General features: G+C 38.6%; 1 protein-coding gene across 3 annotated transcripts in view; it reads right to left on the reverse strand.

Annotated features, from left to right (window-relative positions):
• Positions 1–18,262, reverse strand: part of RASGEF1B (RasGEF domain family member 1B) — a 533,671-nt gene that overhangs the window by 64,040 nt on the left and 451,369 nt on the right. The window contains exon 5 of one of the 3 annotated variants that reach the window (XM_074324372.2): positions 1,904–2,052. The exons of the other annotated variants lie outside the window; for them this stretch is intronic. Within the exon in view, the coding sequence (XP_074180473.1) occupies positions 1,904–1,915 (12 nt within the window). The 5' untranslated portion in view covers positions 1,916–2,052. The remainder of the gene's footprint in view (positions 1–1,903; positions 2,053–18,262) is intronic. 3 annotated transcript variants of the gene reach the window in all.

The following is an 18,262-nucleotide window of genomic DNA, read 5'->3' on the forward strand; positions in this document are numbered from 1 at the left end:
TAAATATACACTCTAAGTAAGACCGTGTGCTCTAAGTTAAGTCCCTAGCATACCCCCATAAAAACATTTTGTCCCTCCCACATAGATTCTATGATTACGAAAACCTGTGAAAGCCCACCCCTAGTCTCAGAAGGGCATTCCTGAAGAATAGGTCATGAAGGTACCCTGCTCAGAGAAGCTGTTGTGGAGCATAGTTGATTGGTAGCCTCCGGCTGCTGTGTTTTGGATCTACTGAAGCATTCACTCCAGGCCACACTTCCCCAGGGCTCCTCCCAGCCAAGGACTGGGCACACTGGGGAGACTAGCGCTGGGCCATTCCTGTCTCAAAGGGGATTTCTTAGAATGACACTCATGGCTTGGGGACTCTCCATCAGGATGGCCAAAATTTTCTCAGAACTGTGCTGTGGTCTGAAACTCTTCCTACTCAATCCTTCCCTCCCCCTTTCTTTTCACAGATCTCAGGCTTGCATCATGGGCTGAAGGCTCCACGTGCCTACTCCTGCTCCTTCCCACTTTATCCCTTATCCTTCACAGGCACTTCCCTCAGTAAAGCTCTGGCACAATTAATTCCACTTGGCATCTGTTTCTAAGAGAAGCAGGGCATGACACTTTCAAAAGTTTCTGTGCCTGGCACACTGTTATCAGGGTTCTCCAGAGAAACAGAACCAATAGGATATATTCTATATATACACACATATATAAGTATACACAGATACAGCTATATAGATATATACGTTATTATGAGGAATTGGTTCATGTGATCATATAGTCTGAGAAGCCCCAAGGTCTACAGTTGGCAAGCTACAGACTCAGGGGAGCCAATGTGTAGTTCCAGTTGGAATCTGAAGCCCTGGAGCCGATGATAAAGCTCCAGTTGGAAAGCTGGCAGGCTTGAGACCCAAGAAGAGCTGATGTTTCAGTCTGAGTTTGAGGAATGGAAAGACCAATGTCAAACTCGTCAGGCAGGAGGAGTTCCCTCGTACACCTGGGTGGTGGTGGTGGTGTGGTGTCAGCCTTTTTGTTCTGTTCAGGCCTTCAGTTGATTGGATGTGGCCCACCCACACTGGTGAGGGCAATCTGCTTTATTCAGTCTACTGATTCAAATGTTAATCTCTTCCAGAAATACCCACACAGACATACCCAGAATAATGTTTAACCAAATATCAATGAACTCTGTGGCCCAGTCAAGTTGACACAGAAAATTAGCCATCAACCCGTGGAGTCCAACAGCTAATCAGTTAAATCACTTTTGCTAAAAAGTCATGAATACAAGTCAAGTTCTCATGGTATGAGTTGCATTTATATTTATATCTGTCTCTCTAAAAGTCTATGAATGCCTTGAAGGGGAAACCATGGCTTATTCATTGTTAGAGCCTCAGTACATAGAGGAAATTCAATAACTTATACTTATTGAGTTCCTACTATGTGCCATGCATAAGGTGCGATTGGTATAGCAGTGAAAAAAAAACCAGGTCTTCGTGCTCAGAGAGCTTCCATTTAGGTGAGACAAACAATATATAAAACAATTGAATATATAATATAATGTGGCAGTGATAAGTGTGAAAAGGGAAGAATAAAGCAGGTGAGAGGATAGAGAGGGATGGAGAGGTATCATTTTACACAGGTGCTCAGAGATGGGTAATGGAATGGATGAAAGACTGTGAATGAAGTTATCAGGGAGGTTTGGGGCAAGCAGGAATTTGGAGCTACACAGAATAGAAGGAAGGCTTCCTCCTCCACCCAGGGAATCAGCTCAATTAAACTGTTATTTCCCCCAGCTCTGGGTTGTGGAGTGTTCTTTGCTTCTCTTACTCCCATTTTTACAACTTTTCTTAGAGTGTCTTTTCTTAAGTGACTTCCTCACTAGGTAGGTTTTTAAGTCAACTGTATCACTTGTACTGACCTTCATCAGCATGAGGGCTTGGGGCCAGTTTCCACTTCTGAAGAAATTCCTCTAAAAGTGGTGCTCTGGAGATACTTCAGTAAATGAAGATAGACTTGGCAAAGAAATTCCAAGCCTCCAGGCAGATAATTAAGAGAGATTTTCAAAGCCTAGGGGGAAATCAAAGACCATTATATATGTATGGTTTGCTCTAAACCACTTTTATTGCAATTTGAGCTCTGTACAGCTGTGCAGCAATCGAGGGGGGAAAATACACGGCCCATGAAAAAATAAAGCCACGTGGATGTCACCCTTCTAGCAGCCTATGAGAGCTGTACATAAGTTAAGTTTTACACCTTGTTTTGAGCAATTACAAAAGTCAAATCGGTAATTTTGTTGTGGTTCTAAGAAGGAAATGATGACGTAGCAATTGAGTAATAAAAGCTTAAAATTTCCCTTTTCTTTTCCACTTCTCTGACTCAACTTCTTACTCTCAACAGGGATGTGGTAAGAGAAATGAGAAATTATATGGAGTCATCTGAAGTCTCTGGAAGGTTTAGTGGAGGAACCTGGCCTTTTAACCAGGTAGGCCTAGAAATACAATTTAGTTCTCTGAGTTACGAGCTGTGAGGTCTTAGGCAAGTTACTCAGTCTCTCTGAGCTCCAATTTCCTTTTCTGTAAAATACTTGCTGAAGTTGTGATGATCACATGAGATGTAGTAAGAAAGGTGCCTGACACGTGATAGGTGCTTAATGAATGATGGTTTATCTTCTTGGAAAGTTAGTTACTTAAGGAACTCAAAAAAGCAATTATCATAGGGTCTCTCTTGTTACTGACAACAAAGATTATGATATCAAAAATTTCTTTGTCAAAAGCAGTGATCACAAAAGCACATGCCTTTGGTAAACTTATAGTAGGATTGGATTTGTGATTTGTAGAGAACTCTGGCAAACTGAAGGGTCCATGCCTATCTAAAGGGGGTGACCGGAAGGCCCATGTCCCGTCTGAAGGGGGCAACTAAAGGATTTATGCCTGAAATAAAGGGGTCCACCCACATCTACTGGAGGACCTTAGCCCCATCTAAAGGGAGCAGTTGCTACTTAACTCCTACATAGGGGTAGTGAAGACCCAGTATTCAGATTTTCTTTTTGATTTTTTTTTTTTAAACAGGACTTTATTGGGGAACAGTGTGTACTTCCAGGACTTTTTTTCCAAGTCAAGTTGTAGTCCTTTCAATCTTGGTTGTGGAGGGTGCCATTCAGCTTCAAGTTGTTGTCCTTTCAGTCTTAGTTGCGGAAGGCGCAGCTCAGCTCCAGGTCCAGTTGCCGTTGCTAGTTGGAGGGGGCGCTGCCCACCATCCCTTGCGGGAGTCCAACCGGCAACCTTGTGGTTGACAGGACGCTCTTGAACCAACTGAGCCAGACATCCAGGGCTCAGCGGCAGTTCAGCTCAAGATGCCAGGTGCCGTGTTCAATCTTAGTTACAGGGGACGCTGCCCACCATCCCTTGCAGAACTTGAGGAGTTGAGCCCACTGGCCCATGTGGGAATCGAACCAGCAGCCTTCGGAGTTAGGAGCAGGGAGCTCCAACCGCCTGAGCCACTGGGCCAGCCCCGATTTTTTCTTTCTTTCTTTTTTTTTTTAATCCTGAAATCTCTTTCTATGTGAAATTTCCAGTTCATATAAAATGGCTCTGAAGTCAATTAATAACAAAACAAAACACATAGACCACAAAAAGTATGTCAGCAGGCTGGATGTGGCCTGTAGGCCACAGTTAGCAACTTTTGAAAGAGGAACATTCCATGATTGTATTCTCATTCCTTGTATAGTAAAATATTTTAGTTTTAAAATAATTCTTCAAATAATTCCACACAGAGCAGAGTTCAACATAGAAATAAATCTCTTTCTGCGTATTTCTATATCTGGGACATCAAGGGCCAAAAACAACTTTAAAAACCTATGAAGGATTTTGTTGTTATTTATTCCTCAGGATTCAGCTGATTTCTGGTGGGCAGACTGTTCAACGTCTGTGCACAGGTAAAGAAAAGCTGATGCCTGCTAATAAAGCTATTATCTAGAAATGTGCTTATGAAATGTGATGGTCCCCCCCATACTTCCATGATATCATAGAGGGGTTAAAGGGTTACTGAACAGTCCACAAATTGTTGCCTTCAGATCTTAACAAAGAGGGCAGAAAGAGCTTAGAAGCAATTATTTTGTTTTTTAAAGACTCTCTCTACTGGCTGCAGATGAGCTTCACAATAACAAAGAATGCTCCAGAGAAGTGCTAACTGGAAACTATCAGTAGCTGAAAAGTATTAAGCCATTAATGTTTTAATTGACTTATGCCACTCGATTTCTGATTTACAGCAAAGGAAAAAAAGGAATCGTACCTCACTATCCAAAGTCACAGTAAATGTTAAGCTCCATTTTTCATTGACAGTGTCCCACTTATTCATACATCCTAAAACGAGCAGCCATAAGCTTAAACCCAATGGGTTTCTAGAATATGTGACATTCCAGATATCTGTTCCTTGCTGATCCACAGAAGCTATCTCTTGTGAGGAAATGTGCGATGACATCCATATTGATAGGTAATAGGTACATGAGGATGGAATTACCTCAGTTAGAATATGATTGTGATAACAAGGAGAGAAGAACTACAGGGAATATTTAAGGAACATGCTCAGTTCCTTTAATAGCATATACAGGGATTCGTTCAAAGATGGCGGGGGAACATTGAACTATTGATACTTCTTCCCAAGGTATCTATGTGTTGTGCAAACATATCGTCACCAAATAATTGCTCAATCTCTAACTATCCAAATAGTATTGGGCAAGTATTGGATCAGAGGTCCCACAGATTCATTTTATAAACTGGCCACCTTCGTGACAATACAACAAATTAATTAAGTACTCCGCTTCTTTTTCCCTGTTTCCAATACTGAATTGAAAACAAACTCTGTAAAGAGAATGCGGCCTGATGATGTTCATGTTGCTATTCATTCTTGAAATACTAGGTTAGGAAACATCAATAAGGATCCATAGAAAGGGCAGAAAAATTATTCTATGAAAATGATGTTTCAAGGATCTGCTATTTAAAAAATAGAAGGATTCTCTGTTACTAATGGGAAAAGGTATATTTCTGAAGGTGCACGATTTAGAAAATAAGACACACATATAAAAGGATATTTTTGGTAAAACATATTGAGATCTTTGAGAAGCAGGCACTAAAATAAAATAGCACTACTGTGAAGTAGCACATCAAGTAGAATTTCTATTTGAAAAAGACATCTTCAGTTACTTCTCTTGTTTCCCACAGTCTCTTTTCTCATGACTCCCTATCTCTAATATTATAATGACCCCAATAATAAAAGTATTTTGCCTCAGAAATATACTCATTTGAATGTAAAATATATTTTAATTATGATATTGAATATACTTTAAGAAATGCTTTTTTGGAAAAGACGAGTCAAATTCAATTAAGTGTAAACCAATTTTTTTTTTTTTTTTTTTGCCACCATGTCCCCTAAGATTATAATGTTCCCAAGATGTTTCATAATCTCAATTGGGTCAACACTGCAGTTGGCTCGAAGGGCGGAACTCCAAGGGAAGTTTGGCACTTAATGATGCTGGAGTTGGGCAGCTTTCCCTTGAGAGAGCACCCCATTATGGAAATGGAATCCCCAGAGTAGGATTAAAGGTGGTGAAGACATTGCTTTGCAAGGTCAGTGAAGATCTGGTTGGCCATTTGGGTAGAAGACAGAACACAGACTCTAATTGGGATGGCGGTAACATCAGTGCAGACTATTGCATTCGGCCCAAATTCCTGCTGCCATTTCAATGAAAATCCGTGGTCTTCTTTCTTACCAGTTCCCTCAAATGGGTAGTGTTGCTGTGACCTGCTAAGCATGTAAAGGTTTCCTTAATAAAGACAGATACAGCACAGCAGTGGGTTAAGTGATACAGCTAGCAGTTAATTCTTGCTTCATTAAAGACAAACCAAATAATTCTCATTTAAATAAAGAAAGTCATTCTGCTTCCCAGTAAATATTTGGTATCAGAACAGCAATGAAAGCCTACGCTACGTAAACCTTTCTTCTCTCTAGGGACTCCTAGGACACTTCCACTAGTACCCCATTGAAAATGAAAAATATTCAAAACACAATGACATTTGTTCAAATAAATGGGGAAAATAAGCTTTGTGAAATGTCCTCCTAGAGTTTGTGTTTTTGAAAAAAATAAAAAATGTGTATTCACTCTCTTGCTCTCTTGTTCAATTGTGAAAACGCTGCAACCCTCCATAGGCCTCTCTGCCATTAGTATGAATTAGACAGTCCTACTGAATAAGCCCCGCAAATCATCCTGTAGAAAGTGCCTGGGCTTTGCAGACCAAGTGTACATCATACATATAAATCATTATCGCTTTGGGGTTGATTAGAAAAGGGCAAGTATCTTGCAGCCTTGGCAATGTGTGTATGCCTGGGGCAACTGATTAGCTATTTCAAATTAATAGCTTAAAATTAAAACAAGCCCGGGGTTAGAATAAAAGGAAATGGGTTTTCTATATAAGGAAAGCATCAAACTCCTCAAAAAAGTCCCTTCCCTCCCCCTCAGCCTTCTCTTCCTCTTCTCTATCCAGCCTCAGAATGATATCTGTCAGCCAGAGGACTTCCAGTGGTATGACTTATCACATGAGTTGCCAGATCTCACCGGAAGGAAAGGCAGTGGGAGCAATCGGAAATGAGAGATGCCAATAAAATGTATTTTTCTGTAGTTATCTCACAAAAGGGGCTTGAAGGTTTCTCAGGGGGGGGTTGCCCTGCAGTGAGATGGGCTGAGTCCTTCCTTCTGTCTGCGATATACCATCCTGCCTGGGTCTGGCAGCTTCTGGAGGCACAGTTGACTTTCACCCAGCATGCCCACTACAGAGCACCTGTGTCTCCCATTTAGTGAGAACCACAAGAGAAACAAAAAACCCAACAAAGAAAAACTGATAAAAACAAACACATACTCTGTTTCCAAGGTAGGTGGTGGGGCCCAGGAGCAGGGAAAGCGGGTAATAGGGTTGAGGTTTAGAGGTGGAAAGAGGATCTGAGTTTCAAGACAGAATCTTTTTTTCTTTTCCCAATCATTTTGCCTTCTTGACATACTGGGCCTAGATTTTATTTTAGAAAGTTTTACAATTAAACATGTACTACTATCTTTGTTTTCTAAAGTTACACGAGAGAGAGAGAGGGGAAGGAAAAATCTGGGTCTTTGCCATTCCTTGATATTCTTGCTGTCTCTCCAAGAAATTGGGGAGCCTGATGTTTGTCTAAACTCTGAATATTTTGGTTGAGTAACTAAGATGGGTAAGGCTTTATTTCACTATTGACTTTGTTTCTCTAATGATTCTCCATTGTTTCTGTATTTTATTTGATAAAGAGAAGCTTGTCCCCTATGTAATTTTACTTTTAATAGAAAGATAAAAAAGATAAAATTTTATAGGCAAAATTAAAAATTTTTCATCAAATTACCCACTAAGAATGCATACTAAATTTTATATTCTCCTGTCTTAAAGACTGTTACTACAGTTAGCTACTAGTAAAATACTGCATGGAAAGAGAGAGAGAGGAGCATGTAGATGTGTTTTCAAATTCCAGTGCTGCCACATACTAGCTGTGTGAGGTTAGGTCAGTCACTAAATATTTGTGAACATCTATTGCTTCATCTCTAAAAGATAAGGCTAATAATATACACTTGGCAGCATTTTGTGACGATTACATTAAAGAATAAACATCTACAATGGCAGATTTTATGTATTCCTTTTATTTATTCTCTTCCTCCCAATTTAAAAATGCTTTCTGAAGATCCCATTTAATTGGTCCCCTTATAACACCTACTCAGTCCAGCTAGCTCTGTGGAAGGCATTATGAGAAACAGTAAAGTAGTAGAAAACCAAGAACATTCCTTTTAGTTGAAGAGACAAGATGTATAAATAAAATGTAACTGGGAAGCAATTAGGGCACACATAGACAAGTACTAGCTGTAATGATATAAACAGCAGGTGCGAAGAAAGATTATGGGAAAGAGATGAGTTTGAGTTAAGCTTTTATGACATATAGAATTTTAATTGGCGTAAACAAAACAAGCCACTTTAAAAACAAACAAACCTAGGGGATTTTTTTTTTTTAATGGGAAGAATATGGTTTAAGATTTGAAGGTAGAAATGAACAGAGAATATGTCTTCAGGACACTGACGGACCTGGAACAGAAAGCTTGACTGGGAAAAATGGTTCAAAAAGAGTAAATTGGGACCAATTGATTAGGAGCCTTGAATATTTTCCCAACTATTAGAATAGAGTCTCATCTATGCGGTCTTCAGAAAGAAAATGAAAGCAGAGTTCTGAGTCGTTATTTCTATTCAGGATATACTGGGGACACAGTTTAGCCACAGGAACAGTGTTAGAGTCATGTGAGTGGAGGTGAAGAAAGTGTGCTTCACAAGTGCTTTTTTCTGGAGTGTTCTTCCAAGCCACAGACTCAGTAAGTTTTGAAACTTGTTTTCACCAATTTACCCGTAGGTGATTTGATCCATATTAACTAAACTCAGGAGAGATGATTCATAAAGAACCAGTGTAATAATTTAGAAAGCTACAGATGCTTATTAAGAAGAATGGGGTGTGTGTATGTCAGGCAATTTAGCCTATCTAGTTCCTCTCTAATAGGAACAGCATTCTGGAAAATTAAATCAATATCAGGAAGTTTATTGGTATACATTCATCAATGTATGAAACATTTAGTAAGCATCTACTAAATGAGAGACACTTAGACAAGAAAAAGCATGGAAACACAGACCTGCACATGGTTTAGTGATGTTAGAGGGTGTCGGGAGACGGGAAGGGTGTCTCCAGACGGCCGTATGCTTTCTGCTAAAAAGCTAGGCCTTGATTCTCTTTACAGCCATGTACCATTGAAGTGTTTGGTAAGTTTCGAAACAATTCTTTTAACTTCTAAGTACGCATTATTTAGTTTGATATAGCATTCGTAAATAGTATTTTGCCTACTACAGAATACATGTGTTTGTACCAATAATGCTACTGGACTGAAACAATAGTAGATAAACAAGTAAATGAAAACCAGGTAGAACAAGGTCTCAGAAGCTAAGTTTTGGTTATAAAAATGAACCACTGGCTGAAGAATTACTGTTATTTGTAGGCGTTATCTGTATAAACAAAGAAATTGGGATACTTATTATGTGTGTAAATCAAGGAATAAATTAATTCCAAAGTAGATTTAAAAAAGAACAGAATGGAATAAAATCAATATGTGGGGGAAAACTACTATCATAAAATTGGGTAGGCTTGTCTACTAGGGTAGCTTTAAAATCTATAGGTCTCAAATGAAGCCTCATTATAGATTTTTAATTTAATTTTTGGCAGCTAATATATTTACATGTTTCAAAATCAAAACAAAATGAAAATAATATATAGAGAAGCAACATTCCCACTCCTGTTTCTATCTACCCCATAACCACTCTCCAGCCCTTACCATTTTCACCATTTTTATTAATTCCTGCTTGTACTCTCTCACTTTCTTCATGCATAATCCACGTACACTTTGATAAATGTGAAATGTACTTAGAAAAAAAAAAAAAGAGGAAGAAAATAAACCGATCTTTACTGGGCAACCACTACTTGCCAGACACTGGTAGGTGTTTTTCCATAAGTTAGGTCACTAATTCCTTGTAACAAGTCTGTAAAGTTGGTCTTTTAATCAACCTCAAGGCCAGACCTCATGTCAGGTGGGCAGAAAACCCAGCTCTTTGCTTTGTACTTTCTCTTTACTCTCCAACCTCCAGTGTTTTATGTGGATTAAACACACCTTTTGAGTTTTAAATTTCAATTCACTGCCCCACCTTCATAACAATTTTAAAATATCTACCTTTCAGGGTGGTTTTGAGGATTAAACGGAGTTGTTAATGATGTGTGTGGCATTGCAATAAGGGTTCTATGAATGGAAGCTGTTATTATAATGTCTCTGAGAGAACTTTCTGTGTCAGGATAAGCTCATTAAAAATGTACTGATTTCTGTTTAACTCATACAGAAGGCCCCCTTTTCGGATTTAGTTTGTTGTGATGCTGACCATCTCCCTGAGTGAGTAATAACCTTTGTCTATTCCTTATGTAATAGAAATAAATCTAGGTTTTAGGTGACTAGATATTCTCTTGGGCAGCCAAGTTTAAAGCCTGTGAACAAGAATTACAACATTTACTCTACATCAAGTGTCAGCAAACTTCTATAAAGGGCCAGGTAGTAAATATTTTTGGCTTTTTGGGTCTTTGTTGCAACTACTCCGCTCTGCATTGTATGAGGTCAGACAATTAAGTTTGCGAATTCATCCTAGAAAACGTGCTACATACCTCATTGCTGAATATCACTACGGTCACCTTCAAAGTACTCCTCTTAGAAAGCTATGCACTAACACCAGTGCCAAGTCCACCCTTCAAAACAATTTTGGAACTCTTTTTCTGGAATGGCCATCAGAGCTGTCATCGTACCGTGTTTTCCTGAAAATAAGACCTAGCCGAACAATCAGTTCTAAGGCGTATTTTGGAGCAAAAATTAATATAAGGCCTGGTCTTATTTTACTATAATATAAGACCCAGTCTTTAATATAATGTAATATAATATAATATAATATAATATAATATAATATAATATAATATAATATAATATAATATAATATATGCCGGGTCTTATTTTACTATAAGACCTAGTCTTATAGTAAATTATATTATAATATTATATAATACTGGGTCTTATATTAATTTCTGCTCCAAAAGATGCATTAGAGCTGATTGTCCAGCTAGGTTTTATTTTCAGGGAATCACGTTATTAACCTTAACATCCTGAGTGTCATCAAAATGTCTTCCTTTCAATATTTCCTTTACCTTCAGGTAAAGAAAGAAGTCATTGGGGGCCAGATCAGATGAGTAGGGAGGGTGTTCCAATATAGTTATTTGTTTAATGGCTAAAAACTCCCTCACAAACATTGCCATGTGAGCTGGTGCATTGTCGTGATGCAAGAGCCATGAATTGTTGGTGAAAAGTTCAGGTCGTCTGAGTTTTTCATGCAGCCTTTTCAGCACTTCCAAATAGTAAACTTGGTTAACTGTTTGTCCAGTTGGTACAAATTCATAATGAATAATCCCTCCGATATCAAAAAAGTTTAGCAACATCATTGCAACAAGTTTGCGAATGTAATTGTAGACCTCGTATCACCAAAGCAGCCACATAAATGAATTGGTATAGCTATATTCCAATAAATCTTTATCATGGACACCAACATTTGAATTTCATATAACTTACAAGTGCCACAAAATATTTCTCTTCTTTTGATTTTCTACAACTATTTATAAATATTAAAATTACCTTTTGATTTTCTTCAACTATTTAAAAATATTTAATATTAAAAATATTAAAATTAGCTCATGGGCCATAAAAAAACAGGTGGTGGGCTGGATTTGGCCTGTGGTACATAGTTTGTCAACTCCTAGCATACATGACTATGATTTGATAAAATATCTCTTGAATCTCTCTCTCTCATTCTCCCCTTCCCTCTCCCCCCACAGGGAGGAACAGGCCAACAGGGAAAACAAAAGGCCCTTTTGGATGAAAACTACTCACCCAGGGAGCTACAATTTTATTTCTCTCATAAGCAGCTTAGGGTTTTGTAAATACAATCTAATGACTCATATACAAATTTAGATATATGATGTCAACGAAACATGAACTTAATACTGGAAAACCAATAGTAGACAGTATATCCAGCTGCTAAGAAACTATGCAGCATTGGACCTGAATGTGTGTAATCTTTATTTGAAGTCAAATCTTAGAGGAGATTAAGGTTTTCTTGCATCTTGCTACCTGTGTCCTTTGTACGCAGAAGGTTCTGCACTGCAGTGCCTGTTTGGGCGGTGGATGCGGGGAGCTCAGAAACTCCCTGGGTCTTTGTCCTGGATGGGAGCCTGGAAGTCAGGCTTCTCCGGGACACATCCAGCCAGTACTACCTCTCTGGGATGCTGTGCAGCAGCCTCTGCCCCTTCTTGAGATTTCAGCAGTTACCTCTCCATCTCCTGCCTCCACCCACATTCTTCTCTCCCCTCCCACCACCCTGATTGCCTCAGGAGCTCAGGCTGAGGAAACAAAAGTCAAGAAGGCAGATTGTGGAAAACTTTTGCTTTCTGCAACATACACTTATCCTAAGGCAAAGGAGTCCAAAAGCTCTGCTAACTGAAAATGGTCAGGGAAAAATATTTCCCATAATCCCAGAAATTATCCTGTGACACAAGCATCTCTTTATCATCTTGGGAAGCCAACCATTTCAAAGGGGCAAATAGTCAGTTGCAGTCCACGCAGGAAAATTCTGTTGGCTCCTGTGGATTTTTCAGAGTTACAGACTCTTGGAAAGGAGACCTGGGCTGCTGGGCTGACCAGTGAATGTTTTTAGAGTTCTTTTTAGGTTCTTTGTTTTTAGCACAAAACCTAGCCCTTCACAGTCATCAAAAGAAGCCTAAATGTGGGAATTTTGAAGAAGAAATATTTAAATAGGGTCTTAAAGAATTACAATTAGTGAGAGATGTGTGGGGAGTAGGAAATAAACAAACGCATCGGGAAATGAAGGCATGAGATATTTTAAGCTCCAAGAAAGCAAGGACCTTGTCTGTCTTATTCACCTTGACGTCCTTCACCGCCAGCCTGTGGAAGAGTACCTGGCTCAGTGAATATTGGACTAATGAATAAATGGATTTATGTAGATGGGGGGAGGAATAAAACTAGAAAAGACAGTCTATCAGTCAGGTCTCAGTGGGAAACATAATTCCCCAGATAATTCAAGTGTGACTTTAATGAAGGGTTGACTTAAAGAGATATGGTAAAAGGAAGAAATAAGGGATGTTAAAGTAACCCAGAGACTAGCAACAACAAAGTGACAGCAGCACTATGGCTGAAATGGCAGGAGCTTGGCAGAAAAGATGCAGTTAAATTATTACCTGAGACAAGCACTGAAGTAGGGAGGGCACGAGGAAGAAATACACTGAACTCTCTTTCCTCCAGCCCTCCGTTTTCCTGCCAGTGCCTCCTACTGGCCGTACTGAACTAGAAGTGAGAGAGCACGAGAGTGGCTATGGAGAAGCTTGGAGAATAGATCTGGGAATGGGGGGCAAACAGAATCACCAGCTCATAACGTGAACTGAAACAGAAAGCTCGTTTTAAAAATTTTCGTGTCTTCACTTCCCTCTGCCTTCGTTCATTCCCTGCTCTCCAAATATATATCCTGGCCCATTCATCTCTCGTCAATTGGATTGATAGGCTATTAGTTGCCACTGAAGATTTTGGATGAGGAAGTGGCATAATACAAGACTTTGGAAAGCCTTATCTATGTTCACATTCCAGCCTTGCCACTCCTTAACTGTAAACATGGGCTACTTAAAATCTCTGTGCCTCAATTTCCTTATCTATAAAATGACAGAAATTATGGTAGCTATTTCATAAGGTTTTTATGAAGATCAAATAGGGCAATCTAGGTAATGTGCTTCGGTCGAATACTACTGTATTTTAAAAGCCTATCTTGGATCAGGTTTAAGCAAATATGCCTCATACTAAGGAATTTACTACCAAATCGATGCTAGAGTCAGGATTTAGTGAATTTGGCAATCAGAAAAAAAAGACTAGATTCTTTTTATGACTTCATGACTAAGCAATTTTACTCTGCTTCTGTCAACTCAGGCTAAGAAGTTCCCTTCCATAGGTTCCGGTTTTTCTGCCTTTAGACAATATGAGAGTGTTACGGTGGCTTCAAGTAACATCAGTGAAATCCAGCCACATGTGAAACACAGAATTCTGATGTAGCCACCAATGCATTTCTGAAAATTGCTTCCTTGGCATTTCAGCATTTTATTTGGAAAAAACTGAAGCAGAAAGAAAATCAAGCAACAACAGGAGAGCTCTGTTTTTAAACTCACTAGTTGGCAAGGTAAAAATATGCTTAAATCAGTTGGGGTTTCAAATGTAAGAATTAGCTTCTGATATGAAAGGCGGTAGCTACAATTAAAATGTCTGAAGCACATTTTCTACCCTTTCCCCCACCCACTTCTTTATTTTTCTAACAAGAGTGTCATGTGCCTTCTTAATAGGTGAGAGGTGTAACCCCTGGTGTGCAACACACTCCTGCTTAGACTATCATACAAGTTTAAACAGACATACACTTTAGGCAAAGACTCGCTATAATCATGACTTTTCAATCCCCTCCCCATTTTTAATGTTTAGCATCGTTATAAAAGAAACGTTATTCTTACTGAGTTCTTGATGAATACTTGTGGAAATTTCTAAAATTGTAAATTCATTTACAATTCTGATGCAGCAACTTAACTTGCATAGGTAATTAACAAGAGCATGTAAAAGTATTTAAATATCATTTTGAACTTGAGACTTCTAGTTATTTCAATATGTAGGTAAGCTTTCATGATGACTCCTAAATATAAATTGCTTATTAGTATAATATGCACATCATACAAGTAAATGACTACTTTCCCAGGGAGTTAAGTTTCTTAAATGTACCTAAAAAAAATGGGTCACAAAAGCCTTGAAAGCCCTTCAGCAAAGACTTTCAAGGACTTCCTGTGATTGCTTAATAATATTCAAGGCCACACACTTCAGAATTACATGTTAAACATTGTACATACAATATAATTACAACGGTGTTTAAAAAAAAAAACAACATAGCAAAACCAGTGGCATAGAAAGATGAAAGGAAATGCGCCAAACTCTTGACAGTAGTTATATACGGGAGAAAGAGATAAAACAAAGATTTGAAAACAGTACTAACCCCTTCCCAGGGATTCCCAATCTGATCTTACACTCTTTTTTCACCTTTCTTTAAGAATATCGTATTGGCGGCAGTGGTGAAAAACATGGGGTCTGGGTTAAATCTGGCTTCATTACTTGCAACTGCATGTCTGGGCACAAGTACAAAAACCTCTGTGCCTCAGTTCAATCATCTGTAGAAAAGGGATAATAATATTTACCCTATATAGTTGTGAGTTTGAGAGAGTTCATGCAAATCAGTTAGAACAGTAGCTGGAACTCACTTGGGATACATAAGTGAGACCTACTATTTTGTTATTTATATTCAAACTCTTCCAGTAGGTCTGACCTACTGAGGGCAGTGATAATCCTGCTTTACTTATCTTCTGTATCCTTGGACCTTAATACCATGTCTAGCAAATAAGAGATGCTCAATAAAGATTTGTGGATACATGAATGAAAGAATTTCACATGTAGTATAAAGTGACATCGAATGCCATTATTTCATCAGTAATGATCTAATTGGAATCGTTCTACCCCTAGTCTATGACCTTTATTTGGGTTGTCACTGTCGAGCATCTGCTCTGGAAGTATCCCAAGCCTGTGTGCACTGATCCAGGTCTCTAGCGAATGGTTTCACTCATGATGACACACGTACAGACCAACAAAGAGGACTTAAGGAGAGTGGTACTCTACATGCAACATAACAGCCTTCCTAGTGTTAGAAACTTTAGTCACTTTTCTAGGTCACATCTAAGACTAGGTCACAGCTAAAGTGTAAGTTTGATAGAGTCAAAAGGCATTTAGTCCATGCATGTGTAAAGATAAGGTTTATAAACCAATCAGTATTTCTCTTTGATATCACTCTCCTTTTCAGCAACTGCAGCTCAAAGCTATTGGGAAAAGGTGCATTTGCCTCAAAAATTTTCTGGGAAGAGTAGGAATATACATAAATGGTGGGACTACACCTTCATACACTATGAGTGTGCCTGAATTTTCTCCAAACCTCATTGGATTTTTAAAACTGATAGTATTTTACAAAAGTGTTACATGCTTAAAACCTATTCAGAATTTCTTGTGATGAAACAAAAATGATCACGTTCAGTTAATAGATGTTGTGATTGCTAATATTTGTTGCTCTTCAAAGTTAGTCATTGGTAGGAAACAACCGCCTCAGCTCCTTCTCTCCATAGGTCCAGTCCTTTTTCCTGCCCTCTTGCTTATGCAGAGGTCGAACTTTAAAAATGTTAAGCACACATACCCATGGCACACCTGTATCTCCCCTTGTTTGAGTAAAGAAGAAATGTATTATATGACTACTCCCCCCTTTTAAGATAAGGTACCTAAAGCACCCAGAAGTGGGAGTGAATGAATCACCTTAGGGAAGTACCTTACAGATCTTGAAAGGGCTGCACCCTAGCATCCCTAACTGCCCTTTATTAACCCATTATGGGTTATTACTTTATTAAATGAAACTATTAACATACCCAAGGGATGAAGTGGGAGAAGTGGATTGGTCAGAATTAGTAAGTACCAAGTAAATAAGGTGCAATGGAGGGAATTCAGTGCAGGAGAGAAGGGTAAGAGATTAGATCACACTGACTGGTATTTGTATAATATCTGGTAATTTACAAAGTGCTTTTTACATACAAGAGGATAATAAATGAAGGAGTGGAGAAGAGGGTAGTGAACAAGTATGGGTAGGGAGGCTCCGCTAACACATACAATCATTAGACCTTAAAATTGCTGTATTGTGATTTTAAGTTCCAAAGAGGTAATAAGACATATTGGGACTACAGAGAAATCTGGATAACCCTTAATTAATTTTAAATGTAAACTAGGTGAATCAAAATCTGCCTTAAAATTTTGTGAACTTTGATATCATTACTCTTTCTGTGACACAGAAATTTAATTTTTATAATTCTAAATCCTGGTACATAAAGGGGGTTTCCAAGAGCTTTCATGCATCTGTTTCACAAGGTTCCCCCATATCATGGACATGCTAAATTCAGGTATCACAATAGAACTGTAGTACTGTTTCCCCCAAAAAAAGACCTAGCAAGACAATCAGCTCTAATGCGTCTTTTTGATAAAAAATTAATACAATATATTTATATTATATCTTTATAATAATTTAATACAATATAATACAATATAACATAATATAATATAATACCAGGTCTTATATTAATTTTTGCTCCAAAAGACGCATTAGAGCTGATTGTCCAGCTAGGTCTTATTTTCGGGGAAACACAATATAAGGACAAGAATGATCGCCGTCCCTCAGAAACCTGAGGTTGACCAGGAAGAAATTCATTTTTCTGAGCAATTATTCTGCGACAGGCTCTGACTCTAAGCTGGGTCAAGAAGCAGAGCAGTATTTCTACTGAGAGATCCCAGGCACCCCTTGATTCAGTGACAGCTTGTTTTCTCAAATCACAGCCCAGAAAAAGGCTCAAATCCCAAAGGGTTCAGTCTACCACAGTTCCCCCTGGCTACCCCGTTCTGAGGTATAATAGTTATTCTGTATGAAACTTTAGAAGAAGGAAAGTGTGAAAGTCTGAGAGCCAAGCCTACCCCCCAACCCAAAGGGCCATTATGTACCATTTTACTGCAATTTCTCTTTGTTTTGTTTTTTCCAATGATGCATTTAGCTACAGTAAGTAGAGAAAAACCCTATTCAAGAGAGTGGGGTCATTATCCACACACAAAAGGCCATTTAGAGAAAGAACAGCTCAGTCATTTCAAGCTGTGGCTGCCAGAGTCCAGACACATTAGAAAAAAAGGTTAGCTGTTTAAGTGGGAATGTGAAACAAAATGTAATAATTAGGGTTAACTGGGAACCCTCCCCCCTACCAAGAAAGCTGCCTGGGATCATAAACTAATTCCCAGAAAGCTCCAAGCTTAGGGGAAAGCAAATCATCAACTCTAAATGACAGTTGAGCTGTTAACCTTTACCCTAGAGGCTAGGTTTTCATTCCTTTTTTCTTGTAGGTATGTTTTTTATAGATGTCACTTTTATAGGGTTGGGCTGTTCTTTTTCTAGCTCACCACTACTGACATGTTTCAGATCACTGTGTGTGTGTGTGTGTGTGTGAGTTTGTGTGTAAAAACCATAAAAATATATCCCCAAATTAATCATAGTTACCTTTAGTGATGAAATATGGGAACTGGGAATTAATTTTTCCTTGTTTCCCCCCTGTACTTCCTAATTGCTCTTTTATTAAAATGCAACGTAAAAGGGAGAAAAAAAGACATGAAATATTTCAAATAAAATGTTCTACCATGTTTCCCTTAAAGGAGAAACACCAATTAGAGTTCCAACGTGATCAATCAAGTAGGAGGTCTAGACCTCAGAGAAGAGGCAGTGAGTGTCATGAAGAGAAGTGACACGAATGTCAGCCAGCCTTCTCCTCTCTTCTTCAGCCATTTAGCAGCTTCTTGAGTAAAAGTCATTTCAGACAAACAGATATTTGTAGTTGTTAGCGATACAGTACATTTTTAGCATTGAGCATACGCAGAGGCAGTGTT

Source organism: Rhinolophus sinicus, chromosome 1 (genome assembly GCF_057876585.1).
Source record: "Rhinolophus sinicus isolate RSI-liver-muscle chromosome 1, RSI-T2T, whole genome shotgun sequence".
NCBI classification, from domain to species: domain Eukaryota; kingdom Metazoa; phylum Chordata; class Mammalia; order Chiroptera; family Rhinolophidae; genus Rhinolophus; species Rhinolophus sinicus.